Consider the following 14113-nt stretch of genomic DNA (forward strand, 5'->3'; position numbering starts at 1 on the left):
GGTGTATTAGGTGTCCTAGCCTCTTTTATGCTCTCTCGCTAGTGGCTAGCAGGGACAGAAGCAGGGGAGGCTAATTCATAAGACCAAAATCTTGAATATTATTTATCAGGTAGTAATCTTCAAAGGGGGCCATTTTATTTACATAATTTAAATGGCCTACCTTCAAAAAAATATGCCATATAAGTGTTATTGATTTTGCTTGAGACTTCAAGTGAAGATGGTCTATTTTCATAACAATGGACAGGTTTAAAATGTAATCTAGAAGAATATTAAAAATTGTCTTTTACCCTTAGAGAAATCTAAATGAAGTTTATGGATTTAGTAGTAGCATTAGAATCACAGAATATCATTAAGAAACACAGGACTATCATCTTAACAATGCTGGAATTAAAAGACAAAACCTAATAAAAAATGAAATACAAAAGGAGAATCAAAATGCCTCAGCTGATAGAAACCTCTGCCCTTCAGTCCTCCCTCCCAAAAAAATTAAAATGTAATACAACACTACAAATTGATACCAATATCCTCAAATAAGCCTCTGAAAGAGGAGAAACTGCTTTAAATCAGAAATTCAAAATTAGGGATGCTGGGGTGGCTCAGACGATTAAGAGTCTGGCTTTGGCTCAGGTTAACGATCCCAAGGTCCTGCTCTCCCCCTGCTTGTGCTCTCTCTGACAAATAAATAAAATCTTAAAAAAAAAGAAATTCAAAATTAAAAAGAAACTGACCAAATAATGTACCAAGAAGAAATGCAAAAAGAATCGATTGAACTCAGGAAATAAAAAATAAAAGACAAAACCAGCTTAGAAATGAAGACTAAAATATGAGGCACCTGGGTGGCTCAGTGGGTTAAGCCTCTGCCTTCAGCTCAGGTCATGATCTCAGTGTCCTGGGATCGAGCCCCATATCCAGTTCTCTGCTTCCTGTTTCCCGCCACCCCCTGCCTGCCTCTCTGCCTACTTGTGATTTTTCTGTCAAATAAATAAATAAAATCTTTAAAAAAAAAAAAAAGAAATGAGGATGAACATAAAAGTAACCAAGGAAGGGACAAAGAAGCGGGGTGGAGAAGGAATACAAGACAGGAATGAAGATAAGACACTTAGAAATAATTAATTCAAAACAACTCCATATATAGCTTTAAAAAAGGGGGGAGGGTTGCCAAAATGGAGATTATTAAGTGTTAGAAAAGACATGATTTTACAGCATTAAACAAAGTGTATTAAACAAACATTAAACAAAATGCTTCGTCAAGAGACTTAGTCAATTTAAATTCACATGTATAAAAACCTTACATTTTTTCCAACAGCACTTTAGTTACTAAATACTACAAAATCTACGATTAACTTTCTGAGCATCTTTATTTTTTTTAAGATTTTATTTATTTGAGAGAGAGAAAGCACAAGTGAGCGGACATGAGGCAGAGTGAGAAGCAGACTCCCTGCTTAGCAGGAAGCCCAGTTGCCTGGGATCATGACCTGAGCCAAAGGCAGACTCTTAACCGACTGAGCCACCCAGACACCCCCTTAGCATCTTTTAATGAAAAAAATACTCTATACAATAACAACAATTCAAACAAGAAATTAAGAAAACAATCTAGTTTAGAATTGCATCAAAAAGAATAAAATACATAGGAATAAACTCCACCAAAGAAGATGAAAGACCTGTACACTAGAACAATAAAATACTCATGAAAGAGATTAAACACAAACATATGGAAAGATATCACATATTTAGAATTATAATTTTTTAAATATCCATACTGCCCAAAACAATCTACAGATTCAGTAAAATCCCTATCAAAACCCCAATGACATTTTTTATAGAAATATAGAAAACAATCCTAAAATTCATATGGAACAACAGAAAACCCCAAATAGCCAAAGCAATTTTGAGCAAGAATAAAGCTGAAGGCTTCACATTTCCTGACTTCAAAATATCTTATAAGGTTCTACTAATCAAAACAGTATGATATTGGCATTAAAAATAGACCTATAGACAAATGAAATGGAAGAAAGTCCAGAAATAAACCCATATATATGTGGGCAACTGATTTGTAACAAGGCTGCCAAGAATACATACAATGGGGAAAGGACAGTCTCTTTAATAAATGGTGCTGGGGGGCGCCTGGGTGACTCAGTGGGTTAAAGCCTCTGCCTTCAGCTCAGGTCATGATCTCAGGGTCCTGGGATCCAGCCCCGCATCGCATCGGGCTTTCTGCTCAGCAGGGAGCCTGCTTCTTCTCTCTCTCTCTCTGCCTGCCTCTCTGCCTACCTGTGATCTCTCTGTCAAATAAATAAATAAAATCTTTTAAAAAATAAATAAATAAATGGTGCCGGGGGCACCTGGGTATCTATAGACAAAAAAAATGAAATTGGGTTCTTGTCCAAATTCATTTATACAAAAGTCAACTCAAAAATCAGTTAACGACCTAAACATAAGACCTGAAGCCTTAAAACTCCCAGAAAAAAAATACAACAGGTAAACACTCCCTGACATCAATCTTGGCAATGACTTTGGGTTGGACACCAAAGCATAGGTAACAAAAACAAAAACAAATGGGACTACACCAAACTAAAAAAATCTTCTGCATGGCAAAGGAAACAATTAACAAATGAATAAATAATTTATGGAACAAGAGAAAATATTTGCAAACCATACCTCTGATAAAGGGTTAATATGCAAAATAAAGAACTCCTACAACTCAATAACAAAAAAGGTAACCTGATTAAAATGGGCAAAGGAATTGAAAAGAGATTTTTCCAGAGAAGACATACAAATGGCCAACAGGTATATGAAAAAGTGCTTAACATCAATAGTTACCGGGGAGATGCAACTCAAAATTACAGTGAGATATCATCTCACACCAGTCAGGATGAATGTTATCAAAAACAAACCAAAAAACCCAAAAGATAAGTGTTGGCAAGGATGTGGGGAAAGGGAACCCAGGTACACTATTAGTGGGAATGCAAGCTGGTAAAGCCGCATGGAAAACAGTGTGGACCTTCCTCAAAAACTTAAAAATAGAGGGGCACTGGGTGGTGCAGCCGGTTAAACATCCAACCTGGTTTTGGCGCCAGTCGTGATCTCAGGGTCATGAGACTGAGCCCTCTATCGGCTCCCCACTCAGCTCAGAGTCTGCTTGAGTTTCTCTCTCCCTCTGCTCCTCCCCATCCTCTCTCAAATAAATAAATAAATATTTAAAAAAAAAAAAAAAAAGGTAGGTAGGACCCCAGGTGACTCAGTCAATTAAGCATCCAACTCCTGACTTTGGTTCAGGTCATGATCTCACAGTTGTGGGCTCAAGCCCTGTGTGGGGCTCTGTGCTCAGCATGGAGTCTGCTCGAAATTCTCCCTCCCTCTCCCTCTGTCTCTGCCCCACTCCCTGCTCCCATGCATGTCCCCACTCTCTCTCTCTCTCTCCCTTTCCTGCTCCAAACAACTAAATAAAATCTGAAAAAAAATTAAAATTAAAAAATAAAATAAAAAATAGAATTACCATAGGATCCAACAATCTCACTTCCAGGCATGTAACCAAAGGAAATAATATCACTATCTCAAACAGAAGTCTGCACTATCCAGTTCACTTCAGCATTATTTACAGTTGCCAAGATGTGGGAACAACCTAAATGTTTGTTGATATACAATTGGATATACATGCAATGGAATATTATTTGGCTTTAAAAAAAAAAAAAAAAAGAAGGAAATCCTGCCATTTGCAACAACAAGGATGAACCTGGAAGGCATTATGCAAAGTGAAGTAAGCAAGACACAGAAGGGCAAATACTACACGATACTATTTATAGGAGAAATCTGAAATTGTCAGACTCATAGAAACAGAAAGTAGACGTCTGACGGCCACGGGTAAGGGGAGGAGGTACCACTCCCCTCTCCTCCGAGTCAAAAAGTCAAAAATACAGTGTTTCGGTTATACAAAATGAGTAAGTTCTAGAGGTCTAGTGTAAAGCAGGATGTCTATAGCTAACAATACTGTTTGTAAACTTAAATTAGCTCTAAGAGATCTTAGGCTGTGTTCTTATCACAAAATAATAACAATAATAATTGAAGAAATCAGGAGGAAACTTTTGGAGGTGATGGATATGTTTATGACATAGATTACAACATGGGCCCCATGGGTACACACTTATTTCAAAACTCATCAAGTTGTGTGTTTTAATTATGTATACTATTTTGTATATCATTCATACCTTAATAAGCTGGTTTAAAAACAAAACTAAAATCTATCTTAAATTCTAAATTAATTAATATTATTAATCTTAGAAAGTTATAATAATTTAGTACTTGTATGGGAAATATTCAGTAGAATCTAAATATACTAACACAAACAAAATTGTATATTTCCTTTACTGATATGGCTGAATATAATAATTTAATTTAAAATCAGCATCCTGAAGACAACTTAAATAAGGTTGGTTCTAGAAACCTTGTTACTAATTTTCCAAAAAGAATAAATAACACTTAAATCCCTAAGTATATTAAGTATTTCCAATACCCACAGATGGTATTCTTTCAAAATAACATTAGCCAGGTTCCAGGTTAATGTTAGGTGTATAAATGTATAGATTTTATATTTCTTGCATAAAGGAGCTATGTTTTATATCTTACAATTATTTCACCCACTACTGTAACTAGCACAGGAAACATTTATCAGACTAGACTGGAGATATAACCACAAAAGATTAAAGGTTATCAAAGGTTTAAGAACATTTCAAAACCCAGATGCACGATATAAAATACTATAGATACAGGAGGTCCATGAAGGTGTTGGTGGGGGGGAACTAAATATTCCTAAGGAAACAAAGAAAGCGTGAAGGATGTGATGAGTTCTGATTAAGCTTTGGAATGTAGATAAACAAAGGAGATGGAAGAGAATATTCTTGATCTAAGTGGGCTAATGTGCAGGATGAGGATGATTTAAGTGCATTCAGGGTCACCTGGGCAGCTCAGTCAGTTAAGAACCCAACTCTTGATGTTAGCTCAGGTCATGATCTGAGGGTTGTGAGATCCCACCCTGGTCAGGCTCTGCAGTGGGGGTGAAGTCTGCTTAAGATTCTCTCTCTCTCCCCCTCTGCCCCTCCCCACTGTGTGCTCCCTCTCTCTCTCTCTCTAAAAGAAGGAAGGAAGGAAGGAAAGAGAGAGAGAGAGAGAAAGAAAGAAAGAAAGAAAGAAAGAAAGAAAGAAAGAAAGAAAGAAAAGAAGAAAGAAAAAATAAGGGAGGAAGAGAAAGAGGGAAGAAGGGATGGAGGTATATCTAGGGGGAAAAGAGAGGGAGGGTTCATGTTTGGTTAGAGAAGACTGGAAGTAAGTCATGGCCGTACTATAGAAGGACAATGAATTTCAACAGACTGACTCATTCATTCAACACTACAACCATCAGACACTGGTAGCGGCCACGATTGTGAATGAAAAATAGGTAGTCCTTGACCTCATGGACCTTTTAGTTGAGCCAGACAAATCAGCATTAATCAAATATATACACAACTAAGTATATAGACAGTAAACTGTGGTTAGTCCCAGAAGGAAGAGCACAGAGTGCTAGAAAGTGTTAACATGGAAACAGACTCTCTAGAAGAGAGGGAAACGGGATGGCTCCCCTGAGGAAGGGATATTTGGCTGAGCCAGGATCATCCGAACAAAGGGAGGAGGGTCCCAGTCAGATGGAGGAGGAGGGCGTCACATGGGAAGAAAACGCAGCCTGTTCAATGATCAGGAAGAACAGAGCAGGGGTAAAAAATCAACGTCAAGGGAAGCTGGTGGCGGTGAGTGGGGTCACTCTTCCCAGCCTTAAGGCCAGGCTAGAGACCATGGCTTTTTTCCCAGGAGCAAGGGATGGCCATAGAAGTAGAAAGCAATGTGGTTGTGTTTGTGTTTTCATCGCTCTTCTGTCAGCAGTGTGAGCTGGCTGGCAGACAGCTGAAACTGGAAGAGAGGTCATCCGAGCTATTGAGGTTTTCCAGGTGAGTGACAATGACAGCTTGGCCTAGGAAGTCTGCCTGCAAGAAGGAAAGCGCTAGAGACAATGCCCCAGTATTTAAAAGATAGGGTCGATGAGACTTGGAGATCGAGCAGACTTGAGAGCTGGAGGAGGCCCAGATGCTCAAGACAAAGCTCTGATTGTGTAGTTGAGTGGATGATGTCGTGATCCTGGGCGAAGGACCAGGGGAGAGGAAGTTTGGTGTCAGGCACTTGGAGAAGCAGTCTGTGAAACCCCCCTGAGAATGTATCTAGCAAGACCAGCCAAGTGCATAGATTTCAAGCCCAAAGACAGGCCAGACTGGAGAGAAAAGCTGGTGGGGCCCATCACCCAGGAGGCTAAGGATGAGCTCGCCTGGAAGAAGACTGGAGTGAAGAAAGAAGTCTGCCTTGCCCTCCCTGGGCCTGGTTCCAGAAATAGCCTGGAGCTCAGTAAGTACATTTGCAATAAACAAAGACATAGAAATCAAAGTCTCCCTGACCTCCATGTAATCCTGGCTTGGGTTGATACAATGAGATTGTTTTTTTAATTTTATCTTATTTTTTACCATGAAATTTTAAAGAAAGGGGCAGATTTGTGAGAAATTAATGAAGGGAAGATCAATAAGGTCTTTGTCTTGTAATAGAAGAGATGATTGAAATAGAGACCTCACAGGAAGGGCTCTGTATGTAAATTAAATCATCTTAATTATGGTGTATTACAATGTTTGTCACCTGAAATTGTTATTTTATTGTTTGTAATAATGCCTTACATGATAATCCACAAAGTACTTCTACACTAATTATCATCGTTCATAGTTAATTTTAATATAGTTCTGAAATTCTGTCATTTTGTGCTCTGCATTTATATCCTATTTCAAAGAATTTTTAAGTTTTACCTTTAGTTGTACTCACATTTTAATAGGACTTAAAATTATAAGTCACTGGCCTTTTCTCAAACTTCATAAGACAAAAGAGAAAACTATATATGTATATTTCAAATATGTTTAAATGTTCTGTGTTTAAAAGCCACAGATTGGAAGACCATTATTGTCAACATCAGTATGTAGAGAAGAGAATGTCTCCGGAGGCTAAGAATAGATCCATATACATAATAGACCCAGATTCGGCCCCAGTATTGATCTTTATGGCTTCTTACATCTCTGACAATCTCCTCAGCTTCAATGTCCCCAATGTCTCCATCTACCAAAAGCAAGAGATGGGTTAATCAGTTGTTCTCATGGTGGGTTCCATGGACCTGGAGAGCCAGATGTGGATATAGCACAGATGTGCGTTAAGGGGGTAGGCTCCAGAACTCTTCCTCACCTCCACTTTTTCTTGTTTTATCTATTAGGGCCACTGTAAGATTTTACTGAGAAATGGGACTCTAATTATTATTAAAACATAATGAGACAAAAAGTTTGAAAACCACTGCCATGAACCAGGGCGCCCCCTGAGGGTCTGATACAATTGGTCAGGGGAGACTCCTAAACATCCCTACCATCTAAAATACCCACAAGTAACTTCTTGCCAAAAGCTAAAAACCATAAACTTAATGATCTCTAACATCTCCTCTACCACATCTATGTTCAATTTCATTTAGAGTGAGAGAGATATTCGTGTTCTGCAGGACGGATGATCATGGACAGAACTGGAAGCAGTCAAGGAGCCAAGTCACAGAACAGTCTAACATCCCCTTTCAAGGACAGAAGCCAGCAAGAGCATTGCTGGGTAAGGTGTTCTTCTTTGAGGTCCAACCCTGCAGCCACAAGAACAAAATGTCCAAGAGACAATCAGCTTTAACTACCCTGAGGTTGACCAACCACTCTGAAAAGAACACAAATGCTATCAAAGTAGTTAAAACTTTAGTGCCTCCTTGGGACATCCTGGAACACATCTGAGTATCCAACTGAGACAAAGCTTGCTGGCATCCCTGAAAAGACTACAGTCACTGGAAATTAACTCAAGGGAGTAGGAGATTGAAGACCAGTGTCTGAAAAAACAAAACAAAACAAAACAAAAAAACAGTGTCTGATAACCACACTCTGGGAAAAATTAGCTACCTCATTTTTGCACCTTTGGTAAAAGAGCACCATCTTTCAAAAGTCCTCAAATATTGGACTCAAATAAAGTGAATGTGGGCTCAGTCCAGATAATAGCATAGAAAGTAAATTTACACATGCATGCGCGCACGCACACACACACACACACACACACACACTTTTAACCAAAAACTCTAACAAAAGTTTCCACAACACTAACCAGCAATTAAGGCATCCTTCGGCCACCGGCTGAACCAGTCAATAGTGCATCCTGAAATAAGGGCAGGGAACTTCAACGCTCGGTTTCGAAACTTCTCCCCCACAGGTGAAAAGCAGAGCACAATGTGAAGGTTCTGTCGGACCCGACTCATGAAGTAGTCATGCAGGTTCTCATTGGTAGGTGGGCGCCTGGGGTATTCCTTTTTCATGACAGATAGGAGATCACTATGAATTTCATCAATTTCATCACGAGCAAATAGGTTGGAGACCTTCAAAAGAAATGCAGACATTCAAGTTCAGGACAGACAAATGAAAAGAGATCAAAATACATAGCTTAGCTATGATACATATAACAGCTTTCCTGCATTTCTCCTTTAGAAAATTAACCAAAGTCTTCATGATACAAATGGAAAGGTATTCCACACGCATAGGTTAAAAGAATTAATACTGTTAAAATGTCCATCCTTCCCAAAGTGGTGTATAGATTCAATGCAATCCCTATCAAAATACCAATAGTATTCTTCACAGAACTAGAACAGATTATCCGAAAATTTGTATGGAACCACAAAAGACCCCCAAATAACCAAAGCTATCTTGAAAAAGAAATAAAGCTGTAGATATCATAATCCCGTATCTTAAGATTTACTACAGAGTTATAATAATCAAAACAGTATGGTGCTGACACAAAAACAGTCCTACAGATCAATGGAACAGAATAGAGGGCACAGAGATAAACCCACACTTACATGTTCAATTAATCTATGACAGGGGAATCGAGAATATATAATGGGGAAAGACCATCTCTCTAATAAATGGTGCTGAAAAAACTGAACAGCTACATGCAAAAGAATGAAAGTGGACCACTATCTCATACCATACACAAAAATAAACTAAAAATGGATTAGAGACCTAAATGAAAGGCCTGAAGCCATAAAACTCCTAGAAGAAACATGACAGTAATTTCTCTATCATCAGCCATCGAAACATTTTTTTCTAGATGTGTCTGTCTTCTCAAAAACAAAAGCAAAAATAAACTCTGGGGACTACAACAAATTAACAGGCTTTTGCAAATCCTTTTTTTAAAAAGACTAACCAAAGTCCTCAAGATAAGATACCCCAAATTTTAAATACACAAATCATACACAAATGATTCTATCACTTTCATGGCTTTTTAAAGGGGTAAAACGTTACATATCAAAAATCCAATCAGCTGTTTTATTCTCTAAACCCCAACAGAAAAAGCAATTCTTCCTACTACTGACTTCCTAAACCCTAATAATGGAAGGAAATAGCTCTAAAGTTGGAGATACTCTGGAGTCAAAATGCATGAAGATTAATGAGCTCCTACCTCACCCGATGATAAAACGTTGTTCATGTATTCCAAAAATGACTCATCCTTAATCTCATTGTCTGTAAAGATGAAAGTGATTCCTTTGCCTTGCTGCCCCGCCGTTCTATACAAAATCTTCAAGTCTTCCACCAGATTTGATGTGTTGTATGATCTAAAGAGATATTGTCATTGTGTCATTAGCTAAACTCTTCTGGTGGAGAGAAAGATCCTTACAACAATGCTTTATGCCATTCGGTTAATCAAAAGAAAGACGGATGTTGTTTCATCAGATAAGAATTTTATTGTATGTGAATGTTACTCGTCCATCAAATTTCCTTACAAAGATGAAACTGATTTTTAAAAAATTTCTTTCATTTTCTAATAGCTATTCCTTTGAGAGTAATAGAGGTACATCTTGGTAAAATTTTGAGTACTTCACCATTCACAAAAGTTAAGAGCTATTTTTTCCATTGAGGCATACCCGACATATAATATTATCTTAGTTTCAGGTACACACCATAGTATTTCCATACTTGTATATATTGCAAAATGATCACAAATAAGTCTGGCTAACAAGCCAAGTAACTTTATATTTACCTGCAAATATGAAACTGGCTTTTAATTCCAGATTTCATTAACTGTTATAATTAATTTTTACATGCAAAATAAAAATCTAGAGTAAAAAGTCAACCTGAAACCAAAATATCATTTTTACCACAACTAAATGTCATCCGAATGGGTAGGTTTCATTTTGAAAATATTCGTTGGTAAGGCTAACACAAGAGTCAAATTGGAATGCTTATTATGTACCTGTCTGCAGCTGGTATTTTTTTTTTTAAGATTTTTTTCTTTAATTTGTCAGAGAGAGAGAGATAGAGAGCACACAAGCAGGCGGAGTGGCAAGCAGAGCAGGCAGAAGCAGGGTCCCTGCTGAGCAAGGAGCCTGAAGGGAGACTCGATCCCAGGACCTGGGATCATGACCTGATCTGAAGTCAGATGCTTACCCGACTGAGCCACCCGGATGTCCCTGCAACTGGTATTTTAGAAGATACCTCATAAATTAATCTAAATTAAATCATATCAGGCCTTAATTATATAGGCTGAGGAGAATGCTCTAATTCAAATATGCCCTCTTGGGGCGCCTGGCTGGCTCAGTCGGAAGAGCGTATTACTCGAGATTTCAAGGTTGTTAGTTTGAGCCCCATGCTAGGTATAGAGGTTACTTAAAAATAAAACCTTTTAAGGTGCCTGGGTGGCTCAGTGGGCTAAAGCCTCTGCCTTCGGCTCTGGTCATGATCCCAGGGTCCTGGGATTGAGTCCCATATTGGGGTCTCTGCTCAGTAGGGAGCCTGTTTCTTTCTCTCTCTCTCTGCCTACTTGTGATCTCTCTCTCTCTCTGCCAAATAAATAAAGAAAATCTTTTAAAAAAAATAAATAGGATAAAATCTTTTTAAAAAGTAAAATAAAATAAAATATTTTTTTAAAAATGGTGGCCTCTCATCCCCCAAAACAACTTCATTGCATCTTTGAGTTCCCTGTAAGAATTTTCTGAGCAATCAGTCTACTGTAATATAACAGCTGGAAACATGAAATATCACACTCTAAATCTTCTTTCACTGTCAAAAGCAATTCTTTAGTGGAAATCAGCCTGCAGTACTGAAATATTAGAGAGGTCCCAAAACAGAGTAGCTCATTACCACCAAAAGTAAAAATAAAGATATTCCAATCCTGGAGATTCAGACTTACTGAAACATTATTTCAATTTTCTGACATTAAATAAACTCAGAGTTCAGAGCACAAGAGCAAATGGCCTTCTGATTTTTTTTTAAAGCTACTAACTATTTAACTCTATACTCTGTGCTTTCTGATCATCTAAAACCTAAAACCTAGAACCAGAAAACCCTCACAATGCATCAGTATTTTAAGAAAATGTCTGCAGAAGTGCTATCTGAGAGATTAGAAAAGAATTTCAAAGATGCAGTCCCCCATAGAGAGAGAGAAAGGAAAAAACCTCACCTCAGCTCTTCCTGACTTGGGAAAACTTTCAACCCAGTCCGTGGATCAAGGACCCACTGCCTCAAATAATGGCCTCAGCCCTCTAACGCAGGGCTGTGCTTCCCAATTGGGAGGTTCTTGCTTCCTGATTCTTGGCCACATAGCGATTCGCCGGCTTGGGCAGTAAGAAGGTCTCTTGAAGGTGTGAGAAGCAAACGAGTTGGCCCTCCTCTTCATCAGTAACGGTGGTGACTAAGACCCTTATGACATGCAGAGAAACTAACTGATCACTGAGGGAGGAACCAAAAGACATTTTTCCTGAGGCAGTATGGGACGGTGAAGGTCAAGCCAGAGCAGAAACCAGAAATACCGTGGTCAATTCCCAGGCAGATGTGGGATTTCAGATAAGTGATAGCCTCTGAGTCTCGGCTGTAAGATAGGCTAATATTACTATATGCCTTGCTAACTGACAAAGTTTCTTCGAAGACCAAACTAGCCTATGCATATAAAAGTGCTTTGAAAACTGTAATACAAATATTAGGAACAAAAATGTCAGAGTCCAGTCTCTTTCCTGCATGGGTTATCTTTTACCTAACTCAACTGCTATCCACAAACTCGCAGAATTATACACAAGGCGATGAGAATTATGTCTCTCTGTCCTAGTACTTGAAAAACAAGGAGCAACCTTTTGGATTTATTCTCCAAGCAGAAGCCTATAATTCTGACCAAATGAAAAGTATGACAACCCAGACAAGGGATCTTAAATGTGGCGTTAATAGTTACCAATTGTCCTAGCGGGTATCTACGGGCCTCCATCAGGAACAGATGGAGGGATGCTTTGCCTGACTGGGCCAAGCCAAAGCTCTACAGCACTCCCAAGAGGCAAGACTTCCTGCTCCCACCCACAAGTTAACCTCTAATAATTCTCAGCCCAACTAAACTTTCCAAACTGGCTTTTTTTTTTTTTTTTTCAGGATTGCTGGATTCCTGGTTTCTTTTTTTTTTTTTTTTTAAGATTTTATTTATTTATTCGAGAGAGAGAGACAGTGAGAGAGAGCATGAGAGGCAACAAGGTCAGAGGGGAAGCAGACTCCCCATGGAGGCTGGGAGCCTGATGTGGGACTCGATACCTGAGCCGAAGGCAGGTGCTTAACCAACTGAGCCACCCAGACACCCCCAAACTGGCTTTCTGCCTCTCATCTTGATTAATCCTGAAATTCTGTTCAGCCCCTCTGGGTCACCTCTGCGTATCTCCCCATGCTGAGAGAGATTCACTTCCTAGTTTTACCCACACTACACACTTATGACCAAGGACGCCCGCCGCCCAGGGTTTCTGAACTTGATGAGTTGTACGCATCAGTCAGCTACCTTCCCAAGCCAGAACTAGGACGCACCAAGTTCAAAAATTCAACTTCCCAACCAGGTGGTGGGTATTATAGAGGGCACGGATTGCGTGGAGCACTGGGTGTGGTGAAAAAAATAATGATACTGCTATGCTGAAAATAAATAAATTTTAAAAAATTTTAAAAAATAAATTTCAACTTCCCAGTGATCCTGAGTCCATCCTTTTTCCTCCGTCCTCACCACTTCCACTCCTGACCCATCATCTCTTGCCTTGTAACTCTCTCCATGTAGCTCCTCCCATCCGTATTCTGTACATACAAACCCACAAGCCCTTCCTATCAGTAGTTCATTAATGGTTCCCTGTCACTTTAGGATCAAGTCCCTATTCCTTATCATACCATCAATAGCCTCCACTTCTATCCCTTTCCCACTTGCTATCTCACGCCGCACACCCCGCCAGATTTAACTTCTTCCAGGGCCTCAGTGTGACTTCACGTGTGCTGACTCTTTTGCCAGGAAGACTCAGCACCTCACCTCTTCTCTGAGATAATTCCTATTCATACTTGGGTCTCAGTTTAAACATCTTTTCCTCCAGGAAGCCTTTTCTGACCATCCCCCAGACTAAGTCAGGAGTCCCTCCCCCATGTTACAGCAGGAGCTGGGTGGTCTTCATTGATTCTCTTCCAGTAGACAGCACCTGAGTAGGACACCTTCCTGAATGAACTGCTCCGCTGCCTGACCCCCTTGACTATTGGAAGCTCTGTGATGACACGAGCCAGCTTTACCTTGGTCACCATGAACTCCCCAGCATCTAGCCAGTGCCTGACACATGGCTGGTGTCCAAGAACTCTGTCTAAATATATGAATGACTGAATCAATATAAATTTTCCATCTACTCTTCTAGTTTATTAACATTCTTGAAATCTGAAGTAACAATTAGGAGGGATAAATTTCTTCTGAAATACACCACAAGGAACACACGTAATATTCATGTCATGCATAACATAAAAACAAGGAGGCATCTATTCATTACAATGAGAGAGGTTGAAATACTTCAAAAGCAAATTATTAATGTGAAAAATTCATAATCTATAATAAAAGTTGAAAGGAGATGATGATAACTCAGCATTTAGGAAGGAAAGTGATTGATTCCTCATGTATAAGAAAAATGCATTCTTTAGTTCAAGTGGCCTCTGAAAACCTGCTATCAAAA

At 39.1% G+C, this 14113-nt stretch overlaps 1 protein-coding gene across 2 annotated transcripts in view; it reads right to left on the reverse strand.

Annotated features, from left to right (window-relative positions):
* The window catches only part of DNAH5 (dynein axonemal heavy chain 5), a 262860-nt gene that overhangs the window by 67442 nt on the left and 181305 nt on the right, over positions 1-14113 (reverse strand). For both annotated transcript variants that reach the window (XM_045082025.1, XM_004761213.3), the window contains exons 54-55: positions 9580-9733; positions 8233-8500 (exon numbers count right to left, since the gene is read on the reverse strand). In XM_045082025.1, the coding sequence (XP_044937960.1) occupies positions 8233-8500; positions 9580-9733 (422 nt within the window). The remainder of the gene's footprint in view (positions 1-8232; positions 8501-9579; positions 9734-14113) is intronic.

This window comes from Mustela putorius, unplaced genomic scaffold (assembly GCF_011764305.1).
Source record: "Mustela putorius furo isolate JIRA1106 unplaced genomic scaffold, ASM1176430v1.1 tig00000589_pilon_pilon_pilon, whole genome shotgun sequence".
NCBI lineage: Eukaryota > Metazoa > Chordata > Mammalia > Carnivora > Mustelidae > Mustela > Mustela putorius.